Source organism: Rhipicephalus microplus, chromosome 2 (assembly GCF_043290135.1).
Source record: "Rhipicephalus microplus isolate Deutch F79 chromosome 2, USDA_Rmic, whole genome shotgun sequence".
Classification (NCBI taxonomy): domain Eukaryota; kingdom Metazoa; phylum Arthropoda; class Arachnida; order Ixodida; family Ixodidae; genus Rhipicephalus; species Rhipicephalus microplus.
Window position 1 is genome coordinate 94,032,449 of NC_134701.1, and position 21,582 is coordinate 94,054,030.

General features: G+C 43.6%; 1 protein-coding gene across 1 annotated transcript; it reads left to right on the forward strand.

Moving 5' to 3' along the window:
- The first annotated feature begins 1,040 nt into the window (after positions 1-1,040).
- On the forward strand, positions 1,041-4,568 carry LOC119169440 (uncharacterized). The gene is made up of 2 exons (XM_075886661.1): positions 1,041-1,278; positions 4,100-4,568. Exons 1-2 carry the CDS (start codon positions 1,060-1,062, stop codon positions 4,388-4,390), a joined length of 510 nt encoding a protein of 169 aa, XP_075742776.1. The 5' UTR covers positions 1,041-1,059; the 3' UTR covers positions 4,391-4,568.
- The last annotated feature ends 17,014 nt before the right edge of the window (positions 4,569-21,582 follow it).

The following is a 21,582-nucleotide window of genomic DNA, read 5'->3' on the forward strand; positions in this document are numbered from 1 at the left end:
ATTTAAGGGGGGGGCCCCGCCGTGGTGGTCTAGTGGCTAAGGTACTCGGCTGCTGACCCGCAGGTCACGGGATCGAACCCCGGCTGCTGCGGCTGCATTTCCGATGGAGACGGAAATGTTCTAGGCCCGTGTGCTCAGGTTTGGGTGTTTTTTAAAGAACCCCAAGTGGTCGAAATTACCTGAGCCCTCTACCTGCGGCATCTTTCATAATCATATGGTGATTTTGGGACGTTAAACCCCACGTATCAATCAAAGTTAAGGGTGATCATGGGGGCACCCAGACGTAAGCGGCTCGATAGATAGATAGATAGATAGATAGATAGATAGATAGATAGATAGATAGATAGATAGATAGATAGATAGATAGATAGATAGATAGATAGATAGATAGATAGATAGATAGATAGATAGATAGATAGATAGATAGATAGATAGATAGATAGATAGATAGATAGATAGATAGATAGATAGATAGATAGATAGATAGATAGATAGATAGATAGATGCTCAAAGTGCCTACAGTGCGCAAAAAATGCTTCGTATCTACTAGCAACTTCATTTCTGATACCTCTGAATCTCTGATCAGCACAGCATCGATGGTCCCGTAAAAGGTTGGGCTGAGAGCACCTTGATATTCCGATACCCAAAACGAGTTCTCCTTCAATGTTTCAGTTTGTTGTTCTCTTGCGGTCTTTGTCAGTGGCGATTGTTAGAAAAGTATTTTAAAAATATCCACTCGTTCTAATGTGTGGTATTCGACTGAGCACCACACCGAACCCTTTTTCAAGTTGTTACTAAAGGTTTTCAATTATTATCACAACCTTAAAAAGGATGAATGAATTTTTATCGAGCTCTCTTTCTCGTAAAACTGTGCCATTCTGAGTGCTTCCTAAATTCATCTGAATTTCACTTCTATGAGCTGCTTGTGTGCTATCGGTATCAAGATTGATGAGGATGAGTCTCCAATACATAGCTTTTTTCTTACTGTTTCTTCTTTGTTTCTTTTTGTCCTAGTGCATATTGGTGAGCAATCAGCGCAAGTTTTTCGTAATAGCCGTAATGGGAAAGAGTGAACCTAAAGGGTGTCGGAAAGGAGGGACAGCAAGCGATCTTGCGGGTGCGCCCTTTCCACAGGCGAGCGGCTGCCGGCCTTGGCACAGCTACGGGCCGGGCCCGGTTGACACTCGGTCTCGCGTCCAACCTCTCACCGTCCCTATAAAAGCGGACACCGACGTCCGGTCAATCACCACAACGCCTCGAGGCAAGCTCCTAGTCCAGGTGAGTTCGTGCGGGCAGCACTGGTTATCCATTGCGATAGTCACTTCGCCATACCTACCACGTCTAAGCACCGTCGGAGTGTAACAATCATTCATGTTTGGCCATGGCTTAAAGGAAGTGCATCAAGAATACCGTGCATGAAAATATTCATGCGTACACAATATAGAGATTAGGCAAGAGACAGAATACTTGAAAACAGCTTTCATCTCAATAATGAAATTGCGTTGGGATAATATTAACAATAAAAATACTCAGAGGTCTATCTCATCTATAGAAATAACAAAAAACAAATTACCAACCACAGCAACCAGAGCTTAGAGCTTGACTGCTCTAATTTTCGAGATCAGTAAGCATTGTGTAAATCTGCGTCACACCTGACACAGTGAGGTGTAATCAGTAAGCTCCACCTCATTTCTTGTCTAATGAAACCCGCCACATACGGCGTGGTAGCAACCTGATGCTTCTAAGAAGCGCAAAACTCGTTGAGAGGCAAAGCGTAACAACCTTCCTAATATTTCGGAATAGTTGATACAAAATTGGAGTAACTGCCACCTCAGAACCTTCCAAAAACTACCTTGTTTCCCATTCCTAGGATTCCAAAACTCTATGGAACATCATCTCAGCTCATCGCATCGTGCAAATTCTTTACACCTCCTCGGTGTACCTTTTGTTTCCCTTCACCTAGCTTCTACACCTAAATATTTTAACGGATTTGCATTCACGTTTTGAATGCTTGTCGTTTCGAGTCCTTCATTGTAACAACACAATTGTGTTCAACTAAAAACATCTGTCTATATACTCGTGTTCATATTTGTTTTATATAGAGTGGAAGCACCTTAGTAACTTGTTTATTATATCTCAAGCTAGTGGTGACACGTCTTGCCCAGAAAACACACTTTCAATAGAAGACTTCATTAGGGTACATTTTTCTCGTTTCCCGTATTAAAACATTGTTAGACTATTTAGGTGACGGTAATTACGTCGCACTCGTACCAACTAGGCTTGTCTGTTTCACACTCCGAAATCCTTTTTGCAGTCAAGTAACACTTTCAAAATTGTAGAGATTCATTGTGTACTTCGTACGCAAAAGTATGACACTACTGCTGACACCTTTACAGAATAGAGTCTGGACGCTGTGCACTAATAATACTATACATAACTAGGTAGCTCAAGAAAGGTGTGCAGCAACAGTGATCCGTGAAAGCGACCAACTGTTTTTCAATCGCTCGTCTCTAACTGAGTCTATATTTTTAGAATCTTTGAAAGCCTTTGAGAAAGTGTTCCATAACCTACTTTTGTATGAACTATGATTACTAAGTTCGGATTCTCATCTTCTTGCACCCATGGCTTGAATGATTTTTTTACAAATCGTTCTCAGTGCGTCTCTGCTACAAAAACTGTCTCTCCTCTGAGTCCTGTATCCTCGTGTGTGCCACAGGAATCGGTAGTCAGCCCTCTTCTCTTTTTATTCTACATCAACAATTTACCTTGTTGTCTTGTCTCGTATTACCTTTTCGCAGAGGACTGAGTACTATTTCGAGAAATAACCAGCCCTCACGACTGCTTTTACTTTACAATCGAATTTCGGCGGATTATATCTATGTAATGTGAAAAATAGTGCACGAAATAAAACACTAAAAAATGCAAAGTCATTCACCTGATTCGATTGACTAATATGTCAGTTTTATATATTCTTGACAACGCTCCTCTGGAAGTAGTATATTCTTAAAGATATGTCGGCGTAGCTATATTAACGAAACAAATGTTGAATGAACACATTCATTCCATAATTCATAGCGCGAAGAAAATACTCGGTGGCCTTAGAAGAACTCTTCTCCGTGCTCCTTCTGCTATACTGTTTTTTTTTTGCGTAAAACTCTAATTCGCTCAAAGCCCAAATTCATCACCTCAGTTTGGGATCCATTCCATGGTAACCTTATTTACTCACTTGAAATAATTCAGAACAATCAACACGATTCATTACCTATAGACGAACCCCAAGTGTTACTAACATGAAAGCGAACCTCGTACACCATTATCACCTTCCCACAAATTTTTACTATTGTGTCTTTTTCATCACACATTTCACCATCGTTCATTGCGCAATTTATCCCACCTTCTGAGTATGTATCGTCACGCAATGATCACCGACATAAGGTTGCGGTTTCCGTTTGCTGGACATCCACTTTCCATAATTATTTTTTTTTCTTTCAACTTCCGAGGAATGGAATCACCTTTCTTCTCTTGCCGCAGACATTACTAAGCATTCAATTTACTGGGCAGTTTCAAATAATAAGAATTACCTAATTTTGAGTGACGATTATTGTTTTGTCTTTCATTTGCGTAATACTGTTCAAATCGTAAATTTTTGTTTCCGATTTTCCGATTTCCGATTTTCCGATTTTTATAATACTGATTCTAACCACTCCCTTCTGTAATGCTTCGGCCTTAAAGGTACAATCAATGAAATGAATTTAAACGGCATCATCATCTCGATATAAAAATGTTAAGCATAGGTTAAATTATTATTTCGTAAGAGCTTTTTGCAATTGTGATGCAGGCTACGTTGATTTCTCCGGAAAGTTCGTACGAAAGAAGGCGTACTCAATACGGCATCTGCTTTTAACAAGTGTAGAAGAGAAGTACTTTATGTTCTCTGTAACGCTTGTAATTATATTATGTTCCTAGGTTCAACTAATAAAATCAAAACAATGAATTGAAGCCGTAAATACAGTTCAGCATTAAACATTACTACAGTCAATCCACTTGTCTGCTACAATTTAATTGTGACTGAAATGTTTCTCTTTTTGTTTCGCCGCAGACTTTTGTAGCGACGAAGCAACAAGCCGCCATGTTTGTTAGCAGCAAGACCGCCCTCCTCTCTCTCGCCGTCCTGCTCGCCTTGTGCAGCTTCGCATTCGCCCAGTTTGGCTACGGTGGGTTCGGTCGCGGCTATGGAGGATACGGAGGCTTCGGCCGCGGCTTTGGAGGAGGGTACGGGGGATTCGGCCGTGGATTCGGAGGAGGCTACGGTGGATTTGGACGTGGATTCGGTGGCTACGGTGGATTTGGACGTGGATTCGGTGGCTACGGACGTGGATTCTACGGTTGAAAAATTCTGACTTCTACGTTATGCATCAATAACGCAGATATTGCTTCATGCACTGTTTTATAGGAGCTACCGCTCAGCGGAGCGATGTCGTTGGCGAGGATAAAGAATGAAGGAGTTCGGTACCAGCTCGAAAGTCTGCAATATGGGTTTGCCAATAAATATGTGATATCGACCATTACCATTTCTACATTTTTTTCGCGTTCTTCCGTTGTGCCTAGTATGGCACCTGCATTTACTCCTGAACTTCGTATTCATAAACTAATTCCCAGTAGTCGGTTTCACCCTCGAAAAATTAAGTAAATCAAAGTAAAATACCTATGTGTTTAACATCGCATGCTTACACATGAAGGAGGCTGAAACTGACGTACTGCGGCCAGTGAGATGTTAGATGAATATTTACAATCGTATTGTCCACTAAAAATAAAATTTGAGTCACAGAAACTGTAAGAAAAACTTCCATCGAGATATTTTAGCTTTTGACTAAAACTATGCTAGCTACACACGCGTTCTCACCGGAATGCCGTATAACAACCGCCTACACATATAGTTGTACACATTTCAGGCTGTTTCCCACTCTGGGAGGTTCGCTGTTCTCGTCGCTTAGAGGCCAGATTTCATCTATGGACCATGCTTGAAAGGTGTGTTCGGTTTCCGTTTGAATTCATGGGTTCTCTTTCACAGTCAGCGAAACAGAGCCTCATAACTGAGTTAAGTGCCTCGTATTCACGTGCCATTTTGATTCGTGGCTGAAAGACGAAGTAGGGCAAAGCCTCGTATGTAGGCGAGGCCAAATTCAAACGAACTGCCATTGCTTCGTACTGCGATAGTGTAAACTATATCTCGGTGTGACGGGTTTGTAACCTGTACCAGGAGTTTTACACAGATTAGCTTAGCTGGACCATGCATGTATATTCAATAACGCTTTTTTTGCGACACCCCATGTTTAAACTGGCCTCCGATGTGAAAGTAAGCGTGGCTCCTGTTATATCATTACTTATCATTAGATACATAGTGCGCTGCTTTACTGCTCTGTGCTTAACAAAGGCCCTCAATACTGCCACTCGCGCTAGTACCAGCAAAAAATCTTATTTCTTTAGATTAGGTAGAAACAGCAAAAAGTATTTCGTTGAACATACAGTTCAAAAGAATACTTGCTACTTGAGTAAATATCAATTATCCATAGATGTCTAGGAAAACGTCATAACACAGTTTGAAAAATGTAGGGAGCTGCTCATAAGAAGTCTAAAATTATGAGAGACACAGTAGTGGAGGGTTTCGGAAATGTCGACCACCTGGGGTTTTTTAACGTTCACCCAAATCTGAGCACACAGGCCTGCAGCATTTTCGTCCTCATAGAAAATGCAGCCGCCACACATGTGATTCCATCCCGTGACCTGCAGGTCAGCAGCCGAGTACATAACCACTAGACAATCACGACGAAGCAAGTTGCAATTGCGTCATGGGAACATTGTTCAGAATTAAGGGCTTGTTGATCCTGTTTTTATACGCCAAGAGGACCTAACTGCAGAGAGAGTGTCTCTCTGTGTGTGTATGTGTGTTGGTGTGTGTTTGCGTGCTGGCATGCCTGCTTGCCTATGACGGCACTGGCATGCGCGTAAGTGTTTCTGTGTTTAGGTAATGCCATACCTGGAATTGGATTGTAGGATTTGTTGCACTGTAACGTAGCTTGCGCTAAATATCAGCGTTCTGAATTCAGCTCTCCTGGAGTAGTGCAGAAGGAAAGAAGGAAGGAAGAAGAAAAGAAAGGAAGAAGGGAATGAAGGAAAGAAGAAAAGAAGGAGGGAAGGAAAGAAGCAAGGAAGGTAGAAAGAAAGGAAGGATAAAAGAAAGGAAGGAAGGCAAGAAAGAAGAACGGAAGAAAGAAAGAAAAAAAGGAAGGAAGCAAGGAAGCAAGGACGGAAGGAAGGAAGGAAGCAAGGAAGGAAGGAAGGAAAGAAGGAAGGAATGAAGGAAGGAAGAAAGGAAGGAAGGAAAGAGGCAAGGAAGGTAGGAAGGTAGGAAAGAAGAAAGGAAGGAAGGAAGCAAGGAAAGAAGAAAGAAGGAAAGAAAGAAAGAAAGAAAGGAAGAAAGGAAGCAAGGACGGAAGGATGGAAGGAAGGAAGGAAGCAAGGAAGGAAGGAAGGAGGGAAGGAAGGGCGGAAGGACAGAAGGAAGGAAAGAAGAAAAAAGAAGGGAAGGAAGAAAGGAAGGAAGGAAAGAGGGAGGGAGAGAAAGGAGGGCGGAAGGACAGAAGGAAGGAAAGAAGAAAAAAGGAAGGAAGAAAGGAAGGAAGGAAGGAAGAAAGAAAGGAAGGAATAAGGAAGGAAAGAAGGAAGGAAGGAAGGAAGGAAGGAAGGAAGGAAGGAAGGAAGGAAGGAAGGAAGGAAGGAAGGAAGGAAGGAAGGAAGGAAGGAAGGAAGGAAGGAAGGAAGGAAGCACAGGGATGTTAACCAACGTAGAAGAAAGATCTAGTATGACACCCTCCAGTGGTGAACGGGATGAGAGAGTTTAGGACAGAGAAACATAGAGAGAGAGAGTGGAGAGCACGTACACACAAACTTACACTCCTCACATTATTACTCCATTAATCTATAAGTGCTGGTGGAAATCTGATCACCTCAATATGTTCATCACCGGCTGCGTCACCATAACCGGCGATGAGCTCACTACCACGTATACGTGGAGGTCACACTTCTTCTGGAAGCGAAAGTAAAGCGGACGCAAAAATACATCAGAAGTTTTCAAACAATGCTAACCCTCTCCATGCTTCTGCTAAGGGACTAAAAATTGATTTATCATTTTGAAGTTCTAAACTATGACACATATCAAGCCCAGCTCAATGCAGACATGGGTGTCATGATGTTAATTGGGCCCATGAAGTTTTTCCTGAGTAAGCTTAATTGACATGAAGGCGAAATGGTATAACCTAAACACACACTTCATTTCACTCTAGAATACAAATTGCGCTCACATAGGATAATGAATAACTAGGATTGACTATTTCCCTCCTTCAAACTAATAGGCACCTTCTAATAAGACCATATTCTACGTCCTTCTCCAGTCACAAATCAGAAAGCGTCTGAAGGACAAAGGTGGTCGATGGTGTCAGTCTCTTAACGACGAATATCGTCGCGCTGGCACTACCGTCCCTCACCGCGTCTGTCAATACCGCCGTCGCCACTGGTGCCGACCACCACTATGCGATTAATGCGAGGTGCTGGAGTGTCGTTCACACAAGAAAAGTGAAGGAGGCAGATGCTCCTGGAATGCCCCACAACAACCTCATCCATGCGCCACTGTGGGGCTGACAGGTTTTTGCAAGCCCGGGCTCGTTGAAGGTCGGTGGTGCACGCGCTGACCGGTCTCAGCAGCTCATATATATTTTTTTTCCTTAATATCTCTCATTAGTTGAAAAGACATGAGCTAACAAGTTAACTGTATTTCGGAGGGTTTTCATGAAAGACTTCTTTCATGAAACGTTAGGATTCGTCTATTTACCAGAAGAAAAAAGTGAAACAGGACAAATTTGATATTAGAATAATAAAATTTATCAAAATACAAGCGGCGCAGTTGACATAATAAACAAATTTTAAAAAGTAAAAAAAAAATCTAGCGATGATTGCTCTCAAAGCTCAAACCTTTTTGATTCTTTGACCAACTCCTGCAATGTTCCAGCAATCAGCTGCTAGTTGATGCTCTTCTCATTCTTCTTCTTGTCCTCCAGAGATATTCCACACTTATTGGGGGGTAAGAGCCCATCGGAAGGTGAATTCTTCCCATGATTACAGTGTTATATTATGCTTAGGTTCACTAGCAATGTATTGTAGCTAGTTGCTGATTTGAACTACCTATTAATGTTATGCGCACTGAATTTAGCAGGAGATTCTTTACGTCGGAGTCATACAGTCCTCAATGGAAAAGAGAACATCCCTATGGCTGTACCACAGAGCCGTGGCCCTAAATTAGAGAAGCTGTTCTGATAGTTACAGCCCCAGTTTTCGAAGATGTTGCTCTAGTATGCTCTTTCTCAATGCATTTATTTGGGATAAGTTGTACAAAAGTGCCCAATCGTTTCGTCCTGTTCACAGGAAAAACACAAATGGTAATTCAGTAAACTGATCTATGGAAAGAAAAATTCAGGGAGGTAACGGGGCAACGAAATTTCACGATGGAAATTTTATCAACATTGAACTAGCCAGACTATGGCACCAGGAAATTAAAGGTGTTAATAATCCGCAGAAGTAATCAGTGCCGGGTCTGACAAACTTTGCCTGATTATATGTGTGCGAAATCATGCCCCCGTGATATGTGATTTCTTACACAGAATGAGCCATTTTGTTACGAAATAGGCCTTTGTGGCCTGACATTTATATAAAATATATACCTAAAATGAGAGAGAACTAGTAATTGGAAACACTTCAGAATAGGACTGTCACTGAATGTGGAAAGAGCCTACAAACAATGAGTCAGCTAAAACTTCCGCTAGTAGAATAGAAGTACTAAGCCTGCGTAAAGGCAATACTATTGCCTTGAATTCAGCAATATATACAAGGATGAAATGAGGTAATCATCGGAGAAATGACCAGTTAAGCTTATGACAAAATATTCTTATGCATAAATTTTCATCCGATTGCGAGTCAGCCCTTGCAAAAACTACATTGATTAGCCGAGTACTTTGATGCTCTGCATTTGTGTTTCTGGCTTCCTTCTACCAGACCTTCCTGTTTTTTTGTATAAACACCTAACCATTCAACTAATTTTTTTGTCGTGTAAATAGTGAAGCTAGTAAGTCTCGTTGTCACGGCTTGCGTTATGTCCCTTTAAAAAAGGTGCCGCGTATATACCTGTTGTTTGGGTAGACAAGAATTGGTTATATTTCAATAACTTGATCGTTTGATTCACTCTTTCTGTATCGACTTATTTCAGTCTGCTGCCTTTTCACCATCCACAGTGTCTTCATTTCTTCTTTTGAATTTTGTTTTCAAATTACCTTGTTATGCATCCTTGTAGTGCATTGTTTATGATGCTTTCTGTTTTCTACTTCTGCTTCGGCCATGGAGCCAGCAGTACTTTGGTATATAAAAATAAACAAAAATAACGCAATAGGTCTAGTGACAACAAACCACTTCCAAACGCTAAGTTACCTTGGTTTATATTCATTCAAATTGTAAAATTATAATGCCTGTTTGAAAGTTCCAGAGTTGTGTAAAACGCAAGCACGGTAATGCGCGTGCAAAAAGAATACTTTCACGACGTACTTGGCTTTAACATTTTTCATTTACACTTTTAGCCAAAAAAAACGAGGAGCACGTTCATTATCAGCATACATTTGGCGTTATGCACGATTTCATCAAAAATGTGCTTACGAACTAATGAGTTCTCGCCTGTCCATAGACTGAACAAAAAAAAATGATGCAGCCACTCGTCAATTTTTTACAGATGATGACTTTCGCTCTCCACTCAGCTGATGAGCTGGGCATCCGTCAAAAGGATAAGGTCCTTCAGTTCTCTACATCACGGCGCGCTCTAACCACGGAAGCCGCCAAAGCCTCCTCGTCCGAAGCAACCTCCAAATCCACGGCTACCACCGAATCCACCACCGAATCCACCACCGATTTTACGGCCGCCTCCGAAGCCGCCCCGACCGAAGCTGCCACCAAATCCTCCACGGCCAAAGCCTCCGCGTCCGAACTGAGCCGACGCCGAGGTGAAGGCAAGAGCGAGGACCACAAGGGCCACAAGAATGGTCCTGCTGCACAGCATGGTGATCTGCAAGATAACCACGCGGCGTAACAAGTCGCCTTAGTGAAGCGGGAAAGCAATTACCGAAAAAGGAACAAAGGAACAGTCGGAGAGGCAGGTAAGTTAGTTCTTAAATGGGCTGGCTGCCGTTTGCTAGTAACGTATAGCTGAAGGAGTTGAAAAATGATGCTGGAAACAATGCAAAAAAGCGAGAAATGAATAAACAAAGAAATGAAAGTTTACTGAGAGAACCTATCGCTGCCCGTGGTGTTGACAACACAGAATATGGTAACTAAAAATATATAACTTGGCATTATTAATATATCAATCTCGGGCATACATCATCCATGAACACCTCGTAAGTATAATTAATTCCTAGAAGCTCAACAGAAAATTCAACTTGGTGTTCTGATGTACCAAAGCCACGACATAATTATGAGCCACGTTGAAGAGGGGGGGGGGAGAACTGCAATAATTAAGTCCATCTGCAAATCCAATGACCTACACACGCACTTACAGTATATATGCACTCGGATGTTTTCATTTAATCACCATCAAACGCAGTCCCCGCAAATCGAACCCGCTTTCTGGAGCTTTGCTCTAAGACGCCGCAAATGGTTGGTCACGAAACTAAGTGTACTGAGAGGTTCCCGATGAATTAGTACGTAATAAGCAATAGCGTGAACAAGCCCATTCTCGGCCTCAGTGTTGGTGTCGTTGTTTGTGAGCGAAAACTTAGCGGTGTTAGAAAAAAGTTTACAAATTTGCAAATGTAACAAATAATAAAAGAATTAGTTTCGGGAGAGAATCCAATGAAGGCCGTCTGCATGGCGATGAAGTTTTCTACTAAAGATCCATGCCATTATTTTTAACTGTTCCGGCAACAGATAACATGCGAATGTAACTTAGTGGAAGGAGTGTCTTTAACGCATGTAGTAAGATTGTGCGGCAGAAGCGGGGAATTGCAACAAGCGTTGAAACGTGTCAATAGTGCAATTATTACATGAAATAAAGCAAGCCAGCCCAAGTTAAAAAGTGTTCAGACATATTTATTTGTGATCAAGAGCAAATGCATCAACAAAATAACCCCCTGCGCATGTTCACATGCTGCCTGATGAACACGTAGTTGACCCTTCACTGACTCAGAAAAAGGAGAGTTATGGCGAAGTGGGCGCTTGACAGCTGTGCTTGCAGTAGATATTTAGGGATAAATTGAATCGACCAATGGTACTCACACAGACTATTGCAGCATGGTTCAGTTGTGCACCGAGAATTTAAGCGCGGCTAGCAATAGAGAAGGCGACGCACACGGGGGCTCTCATGTTGTATTTTTAACGGCGACTCCATATAAAGACGTCTCTGAGATTTCACCTAGAATGTCTGAAACGAAGGTAAGGCAGCACTTTTGCCGGAACCCATGTGCATTATATTTTAATACTGTTTTTGAGAAGTCCAATGCACTTTTCATTGTAAGGGCGTAACGATTTTCAGTACGCATGGTTGTCTTGCGTTGGTCGTTGATTTTCACGTCTTGTTATTTTTTACGTGCAAATTGTGGACATAGCAGAACGTGACACTCAAAAAAGTATTCACTTATGCTTGACCTTTCCTAGCCCTCCCCACTGCCACCGAACCTTTCTGCACTAAGCTTGGTTCCACATAACCTCCGGTGTCGGAAACATTTCAAAGTTTCTGTCCTTCACCACACCTCTGTATTCGCCTCCATTGTCTCAATAAGCGAGTTACCTTTGCCTACGCGATAATTTCGCAAGATGGTGTCGTCATCACCGATGAACCGCGTGGCATCATACTGACGTCACGTTGTCAAACAACTTCACAAAATTTGGAAACCTGTGACATCAAGGAAACGGCATAGGATACCTTCTTTTTTGTAATGTCTGACACGTGACATTTTGGTTCCTTTGTGTTGGATCGGACGCCAGCAGTCACTTTTTTTGCATGGCGGAGTATGTCACGCTTTTAATTTCGAGCACAACTCTTCCACGATACCACAACAATGATTTATATGCGGGGTTTAACGTCCCAAAGCCACCATATGATTATGAGAGACGCCGTAGTGGCGGGTTCCGGAAATTTTGACCACCCGGGGTTCTTAACGTGCACCCAAATCTGAGCACACGGGCTTACAACATTTCCTCCTCCATCAGCAATGCAGCTGCTGCAGCCGGGATTCGATCCCGCGACCTGCGGGTCAGCAGCCGGGTACCACAACACTGTACGTGTCACCAGCGATACAGTAAGAAAGCCGGTTTTCTCACACGAACCTAGCTTTGTCACACGGACGTATCGTTGGACGTATCGTTTGTACTATTTCCTATTTATGCAAGGTTCCACTTAACATCACATGACAATTTTATGTTTTTAAACACCGTTCATGCATTCTCATAATCTTTCTTTGACATTGCTTTGACGTTCTCTGCTATTCATTACTCGCCACGTCAAAGTAGATAGTGTATGATAGTTGTGATGAGTGAAGAAGACGACAACGACGGAAGTGTGGGGCAAGGCGCGCGTAATGTGCGCGTGAGTGTCAGCGAATCAGCTGATGACCTGTGGTGTCCCATAGAGGTGGCGTGCCACGATTGGGCCACGTGCGACCATTACGAGGCAGTAGGCTGTGTGGCTGGGGACGAGCCGAAGCAGCGGCAGACGGGAGACAGCGGGCCGAAGCGTCGGACGCAGGCGATCCAGGTTCCGGCCAGGGAACGCGGCTGTCCACGCTGCTGCCATCCAACTACTAGCTGGGGCGGCGTTGCCGGCACGAGTACTGCATCTCGGGGCACGGCCTGGCCTGCTGTTCTCTTCCTTGCCGAGGGCATCGCGGATCTCGGCGAGGCGTCTCCACGGTCAGCCGTTCGACACAGCGATGAACGTGGCCTGGCTAATGGTCATGGTTGCGTCGAGCATCGCGTCTCGGCGCACGCTCTTCGCTGGACGGGCTGGCCATGCCCTGCATGGAGCATCACGTCTCCGATGCGGGTTGACTGCTCCGTGGCCGCACCCACGCCATCAAGCGCCGGTGTCACCAGAGCGTCGCACTTCGGCAAGGGACGAGCGAGATGTTCTGCCGGGCGAGACGCGGGAGGGCGCACAGAGGAGCACGGAGCCGGGCGAGGTTCAGGGTGGCCGAGGATCCAGGTGCCAGGGGAGTTCTGGCTGAATCGAGGATCGCCGTGCGGTGCCGAGCCGTACCGAGCGACGCGCCAGACTCGGACGTGGGCCGCAAGCTCATGAGCTGCAGTGTGCACCCGAGGGTACCTGGCGGTGCCCTAGCCAAGAATAAGGAACGTGCGGAAAAGAGAGCTCGAGGGTTGAGGCCACGAAGGCAAAGAAGCGGTGCGCCACTCGAGAGGACGAGTTCCTGGCAGCGTTCCTGAGCCGGACGTGAGACCCGTACGTGTCGGCGAGGTCGAGCTCCGGTGTGTCTGTTCAAGGTCCAAGGCCGAGACCCGCCGAACGGCTCCTGCCTGGGTGCAGTGGCCGGGAGCAGGTTCGTGGGCGTTGCCTACCGGGTGTGGTCCTCGTGAGCCGTGGCCTGATCCTGGACCTCCGGAGTTGCGACCCTGACTGCTAGGTTGGCCGCGACGTCCGACTCAACGGCGCTGCACACGGTAGCGTATCCGTGCGTCGTCAGCCGTTCCACCCATGCCATGAAATAAAAAGTTCATGTTAATCCTTTCTCGTCCACTATCAACAAACATAGTGACGAACATCCGTTAACCATCACAATAGTGATATTTCACGTGTCAAGGGCTCTTGATATACCATGCCTACTTAAGAAAAACGCATTTTTGTATCGTGTTTTCTCTGATGAAGGCCGGTCCCCGGCTGAAACGTAGGAAAAATTTAAAGTTTTCGTTTTGTCCGTCCTCCACTTTTCGGTATATCTATCTATCTATCTATCTATCTATCTATCTATCTATCTATCTATCTATCTATCTATCTATCTATATATATATATATATATATATATATATATATATATATATATATATATATATATATATATATATATATATATATATATATATATATATATGTCGGTGTGAAGGCGAACTGTGGCGCCCTAAATACACGAATTAAACATGAGCTACGGTACATGATACATGCTGTTCTTTCTCTTCTTTAAGTAAGCCTTGTTTTGAGTAAAACGGAGCATTAACTTCTTTCAAATATCTTTGTATATGCGCTGTTTTAATGTCGAATTGCTCTTTTTGAAGAAATTTGAGTGTGAGCGTCAGTAGTGACGTCATTGGTTGTGACCTAATACTTAAAGAATAATAAATAAATAATCGAAATCTTTCGTTCCATCGAGATTAGAACCATGGTCATGTGCACGACAAGCGCTTGTCCTACCACAGAACCACGAAACTGCTTCGGAAATAACACTATATGAATATTATATACAGGAAGGATTCGTGAGTTTGCGTAGCAAAAGCGTAAAATTGTGCCAGGCATCAAAATAGTGATATACAACCAGCGGTTGACTCAAAAGCGCCTTGATTACATAGCTTTCCGACAAATTTATTCATCATCAGCTGAAAAAGTATCCACAAAGTAAGCAGTTGCGTAGGCTCGTGTGTTTCCTGCCGGGGGCGTTGTCGGCCCTTCACTCATTCACTAAACGAATAATATTGTGTCGTGGACACTCAACCACTGCGCTTGCCGTGTCATTATATACGATGGCTTAAAACCCCCATAGCTACACGCGAAATAATTCGTTTCTATACGACACGGTTCAAGCACGAGTCGAGAACAGAGGCTATAGTGCAGCAGTTGAAATGGCTACGTTCGCAGGGCCTGATCATGCTCTGCTGGTCTACTCTTGATCCCGAACCTCAAGAGTACTCAATTTTTTTTTATTTGTGCAAACGCTTTTGGCCTTACATGCGGTGCAACATCTTTGAGCTATAGCTCACATATTGCTTTGAAAGGCCCAACCCCACGGGAATTCTCGGGTTCGACATCAGTGGCGCAGAGAGTTGACAAGCGCTTAGAATCTTGCTTTTGATAATTGTCCAGCCACAGCATTTACTGCTACTCACAAGGCATCAACTAATTGGAGCCCCTTTCCCTCATGCAGCTGTTTAATGAAATCTGTCGCTCAATACAAGCGAAACTCTACAGCATATCTCTCGCAAAGTCGCCTTCTCAATGTTAGTCGCCGTTCACCCATGGTCGTGTCATTTTGTCGTTCCTGTGAGCCTCCACTTCAATGCTTCAAGAAGCTCTAATAACACGGAATAGTCCGACCATCTAACGAGCGTTTCTCGGCGGCAGAATAGGCGGATATATAGAACTAATTCACGAGCACTTCACAGATATTACGAACGCACCTGTGCTGCGAAAATTATCGACATACATATTTCCTCTTCAAAAAGTTGATTATTCGGAGTTACTCCACTCAACCAAAAGGTATGTTAGAGCTACTGAAGCCTGTTGGAGCAGATGTTCACGAAGAAAGGGGGTGGGGGATAGCAGATCTTATGCCTCGTCGGAATCGGTTTCATGCGCAGCAGTCCTAACGGAGGGCGTAAATTATCATGAATAGAATGGCTCCTTAATTCAGCTTTAGATCCTAAGATGTATGTCTGAACGATGTAGCCACCGAGCAAACTTTAGATGCACTCAGGACATCTACTGCCGGTGATATCTAAGCACTGAATGTTCAATCATTTCTACGCATAATTGATTCTATCGTAAATATGCCATTTACGAGAATAGTAATGATGATATTTCAGGGTCTGCTGTGGCTCGTCAGCACATCAGCTTTACAAGGATGTAATCTCACAATGGAAGACATGATGCTCCAGGGGCCATCAGGTCGCGGAATTGACACCCGGCTGGGGTGGCTACATTTTCTATGGAGGGGAAAATGTTGAAGTCCCGTGTACTTAGACTAAGGTGCACGTTAAAGAACCTCAGGTGGCCGAGAATTCGGTAGGCTAGCTCTACGGCATCTCTCAATTATATCGCGCATTGGGACGTCAAACCATCTCTATCAAAATATTATTATTATGAATAGTATTACTAATGCAACTTCTATCATTAATAGAATATAGAGAAAGACGTTCAGTTTTACGTAGGGGCAGACATGAACCTTGCTTTCTTCGAGAATTACCAGTCCTTCTTTCGCAAGTATGCGCAATAATATCGTAACTCTTTAGCTCCACGTTGCAAAGTCATTGGAGCAAGTTTTATCTCATAGAACCCTTTGCTATAACTGTAAGCTCCACGAACAATTCAACAAAGCTTTTCTAGCAAGAAACTTACTTGACTCCGTTGGTTTTGCATATAAACAGACATGATAGAATTAAAATAATGATAACGAAGTGAACACAGTGCATTGTAGAGCACGCAGTGCTTGAGCGGCTTAATGACGAGTCTGAGCCTTGAAACGCGTACTTTATCTCACAAGTTCCTTTGCTAGCCACGGGCTAGCGGTGACTCTAGTGATTTAATTAGCAGCCTTTGCATTCTTGGTCACAGGGATGGAATCGTTCCGAAGTCATATTTTCAAATTACGACCTTCACAAGCACACGTTACTTGATCGCTGTTGTGTAGCACTCGGCCTGGACAATTGAAGAAAGTGTGGTAAAATTACGGTGCAGTGGATTGTGCTTATCAGCAGCCCTCATTCCAGACATTGCAGACTCCTTGCAAATAGAAGCATGGGTTACAATATTTAGGACCGCTTTTAGAGCATGAAATTCTAGCACGTGTATGAACTAAAGTGTAGGTATGAGCTCACCGTTTGAAATTATTCACCCCTAAAAAAACGGTACATTTTGTGCAAACGCGAAAATAAATACCAATATTTATCAATATTTAACGATGATACCGAAATGGAGTGCTTTATCAGCGGTCTTGTTTCATGAATTCATCCTATTTTCAACTGGTGTCACACTATATGTAGTCAAAAACCTTTAGAAATCTGCCGACTTATCAAGCAAACGTGTAGGGCTAAAGGAACGTTCATTTGAAAAATCGGCAAAATCGACGTACCTTGGCAATGGACGTTATGTGAAGGATGCGGTGGAAAGGGGACCATGTTGCTTTATTTTCATTGAGTGACAAGTTTAGAAAGCACGCTAAATATATGTACAAACGTTGCACGCACAGGCATATGTTTAACAGTTGCAGACGGTTATATAAGCATTTATTTGCACCTGCATAACGATGCCAACAACATCAGTATTAGCAACACGAGAAGCGGTCAGCTGATATATAACGCTTGTGCTATCGAGGATGGTAGCGCTGGACAATTCCACATAAATTAACTTCAGTGGATGGCAGTTAACTAGAACCGACGTTAACTCGACGACACGGGTGTATCATAGGAGCACATTTGTTTATAAAATTAGGTAGCCAGCTTTGCAACCACAATGCACGTTTCACCAACATTTCACCTCAATAGATAGTGGATTTTTCGAAAGCAATACCGAAACTGCACAACACGGTAGATTGTAAATAAGGGTCTGGAGGCCTCCATAAGCGTGCGGCATACGGTTCGTCAGGGTTGTTCCTTAAGCCCCTTGTTATATTGCGTTTACATCGAAACTCTGTGCATGAAATTATTCAGCCAAAATAGCATCTGTAGTTGCCATATACAAGCAGCTGAAGGGAAATTCCTACCATATGGAGACGATATCGCCATTTTTACCCCAGATCCTCTCAGTGATACGCAGACCGTTGAAATTGTGCGTCAGTTTAGCCAAGCTACTGGGAGTGGCGTGAACTGGGCCAAGTGCCTCGGGCTATGGCATGAATCGCAGGCAGCAAAGCCAAGCGATTTCGCCAAGATGCTTTCGGCAACAACACCAGGCTGATAATTGGGCTTTCTGCTCGATTGTTATCGAAACAGTGCTGAATACTGGAAAAGGCAGGTGAAAGATATACAGAAGAAAGCTGTGAAATGGAAAGCTGTTGCCTTATCGATCTCTGCAACGTCTTTTTCAAGAGAAAGCTACGATATGTATGGCAGGCACTGCACTCCTAACGGAAAAACGTGCCGAAATTCTACAGTATAATCATCACGTCTGTCTGGACGTCTGAATGGAAACGGTCCAGCCATGCCAGCTTGCTTGAGTGTATAAGGAATTGGGGGCTTCATTTGGGCCACCTCTTTTTACGTTAGCTGGTTAACCGGTTTTAGGTTTATAGAGACGTGACAGATCCGTTATTACGCACACTCACACTAACATGACTGAGGAGACTTCTACCGAAATTCGTCGTGTCGACCGGAGATTGTGTGGGAGAGTTCGGAGGCTTTTTCAAGTAGATAGTGCCCAATGTCAGATTAATATTTGTGCGATTTTATTAAACATATCTATCCAATTTTAAGCGTAAAGAATTTGTTCTTTAACTAGTATTGTTTTTCCTGTGCCGCTTTACGGGCCCTTGTACAAGAGTAGAGGCCCAGGTAGTAAGCTTTTAAAAAGAGTTAAGAAAGTGCATCTGCAGCCTAGTGCCAAGACGTTTTTCTTCAAATTGCATTCAGGCACTTTGCCAGTAAAATCATCTTGTGAGAAAAATGCAATTTTTTTTCGCCACGAGGGACACATTCTTCAATTTGTAAGTCATCGGAAGCTATTGATCATGAGTTTTTGCATTGGTGGGAGGGGGCTTTTCATATGTGCTGCAGCGAGCCATGAAGAAAGAGCTACTTTTAGACCAATACGTCATTCGGTTCCTAAATTTTGGCAATGAAGATGGCGTACCTTTTGACGCGATTATGCTGGTGGGTCTTTACTCTTTGTGAAGATCAAGAATGACAGGCTATCATATTGACATAGATGCGCGCCCTGCGTGAGCGCATTTTTGCGACAGTGTTGATTGGTTTCTCGATATTTATGAAACTGCAAAACAACCACCAGATTGGCTCTCGAGGGTAAAGCTGCTTGCGACATTACCCAAATTTTACCCGACAATACCAGCACAACGATGGTTTGTACTTTGCGTGATCTTACTGTAAATGTTGGTGGCGTAATATGTTGATTACCAAAGCCAGGTAAAAAAAAATTGCCTGACTTTGTGGTGGAATATTCGATTGCCAAGCAGAATGCTTGGGTCAGATTTGGGTGGGGATTCGGTCAGATTTGGGCGTTTATTCTATGCAATCACCGCGTTAACGCTGCCAATGTAAACTTGTTTTTACGCTCACGCGTTATCGTTACTTAAGTGACCGCAGCTGTGGCATTGCACGTACGCGTCCGATTCAGCTACTGGAGGTGCGGGGTTTGATTCCCAGTGCCAGCTGGCCACCCACCGGTTGCTAAACAGAGTACAGGAGGGCTTCGAGGGGCTGTGACGCGTCGCCCCAGTAGGGAAGCTTACTCTGCCTAGAGGACTCCCAACCCGTTGCGTGGGACCCGGTATCATTACTTAAGTGTGTTCTCGTTGTTCCTGGGTTGATAATAACGGTCGATCACGTGTGACACATACCCTCATACCTGTGGCACATATCCTGCCTGCAGGTAGGTGCCACTGTCTGAAGCGAAGTGTTTGACGACCTACGTACGCGACGAGATTGCGACATTCATGTGCTGAATAGCGCGTCATATTCGTCCAACCATCTTACTTTCGCATACTAGTTTTCTGGTTGACGCAAAATTTAGGGGGTGCCCCACCGTGGTGGTCTAGTGGCTAAGGTACTCGGCTGCTGACCCGCAGGTCATGGGATCGAATCCCGGCTGCGGCGGCTGCATTTCCGATGGAGACGGAAATGTTCTAGGCCCGTGTGCTCAGATTTGGGCGCATTTTAAAGAACACCAAGTGATCGAAATTACCGGAGCCCTCCACCTAAGGCGTCTCTCATAATCTTATGGTGGTTTCGGGACGCTAAACCTCACATATCAGTCGATCAAAGTTAAAGGGGTGATCATGGGAGCACCCAGACGTAAGCGGCTAGATAGATAGATAGATAGATAGATAGATAGATAGATAGATAGATAGATAGATAGATAGATAGATAGATAGATAGATAGATAGATAGATAGATAGATAGATAGATAGATAGATAGATAGATAGATAGATAGATAGATAGATGGATAGATAGATAGATAGATAGATAGATAGATAGATAGATAGATAGATAGATAGATAGATAGATAGATAGATAGATAGATAGATAGATAGATAGATAGATAGATAGATAGATAGATGCTCAAAGGGTCTGCAGTGCGCGAAAATCGCTTCGTATCTACTAGCAACTTCATCTCTTATATCTCTGATTAGCACAGCATCGATGGTCCCGTAAAACGTTAGGCCGAGAGCATCTTGGTATTTCAATACCAAAAACGAGTTCTCCTTCAATGTTTCTGTTTGTTGTTTCCTTGCGGTTTTTGTCAGTGACGATTGTTAGAAAAGTATTTTAAAAATATCCACTCGTTCTAATGTGTGTTATTCGCCTGAGCACCACACCGAACCCTTTTTCAAGTTGTTACTAAAAGTTTTCAATTATTATCACAACCATAAAAGGAATGAATGAATTTTTATCGAGCTCTCTTTCTCGTAAAACTGTGCCATCCTCAGTGCCTCCTGTATTCATCTGAATTTCATTTCTATGAGCTGCTTGTGTGCTATCGGTATCAAGATTGATGAGGATGAGTCTCCAATACATAGCTGCTTTTTTTTACTGTTTATTGATTTTTTTTCTTCTTGTCCTAGTGCATATTGGGGAACAATCAGCGCAAGTTTTTCGTAATAGCCGTAATGGGAAAGAGTGAACCTAAAGGGTGTCGGAAAGGAGGGACAGCAAGCGATCTTGCGGGTGCGCCCTTTCCACAGGCGAGCGGCTGCCGGCCTTGGCACAGCTACGGGCCGGGCCCGGTTGACACGCGGTCTCGCGTCCAACCTTTCACCGTCCCTATAAAAGCGGACACCGACGTCCGGTCAATCACCACAACGCCTCGAGGCAAACTCCTAGTCCAGGTGAGTTCGTGCGGGCACCACTAGTCAGCCATTGCGATAGTCACTTCGCCATACCTACCACGTCTAAGTATCGTCGGAGTGTAACAATCATTCATGTTTGGCCATGGCTTAAAGGAAGTGCAGCAAGAATACCGTGCATGAAAATATTCATGCGTACACAATATACAGATCACGCAAGAGACAGAATATATGAAAGCAGCTTTCATCTCAATATTGAAATTGCGTTGGGATAATATTAACAATAAAAATACTCTGAGGTCTATCTCATCTATAGAAATAATAAAAACAAATTACCAACCACAGCCATCAGAGCTTAGAGCTTGACTGCTCTACCCTTCTAGATCAGTAAGCATTGCGTATATCTGCGTAACACCTGACACAGTGAGGTGTAATCAGTAAGCTCCACCTCATTTCTTGTCTAATGAAACCCGCCACATACGGCGTGGTAGCCACCTGATGCTTCTAAGAAGCGCAAAACTCGTTGAGAGGCAAAAC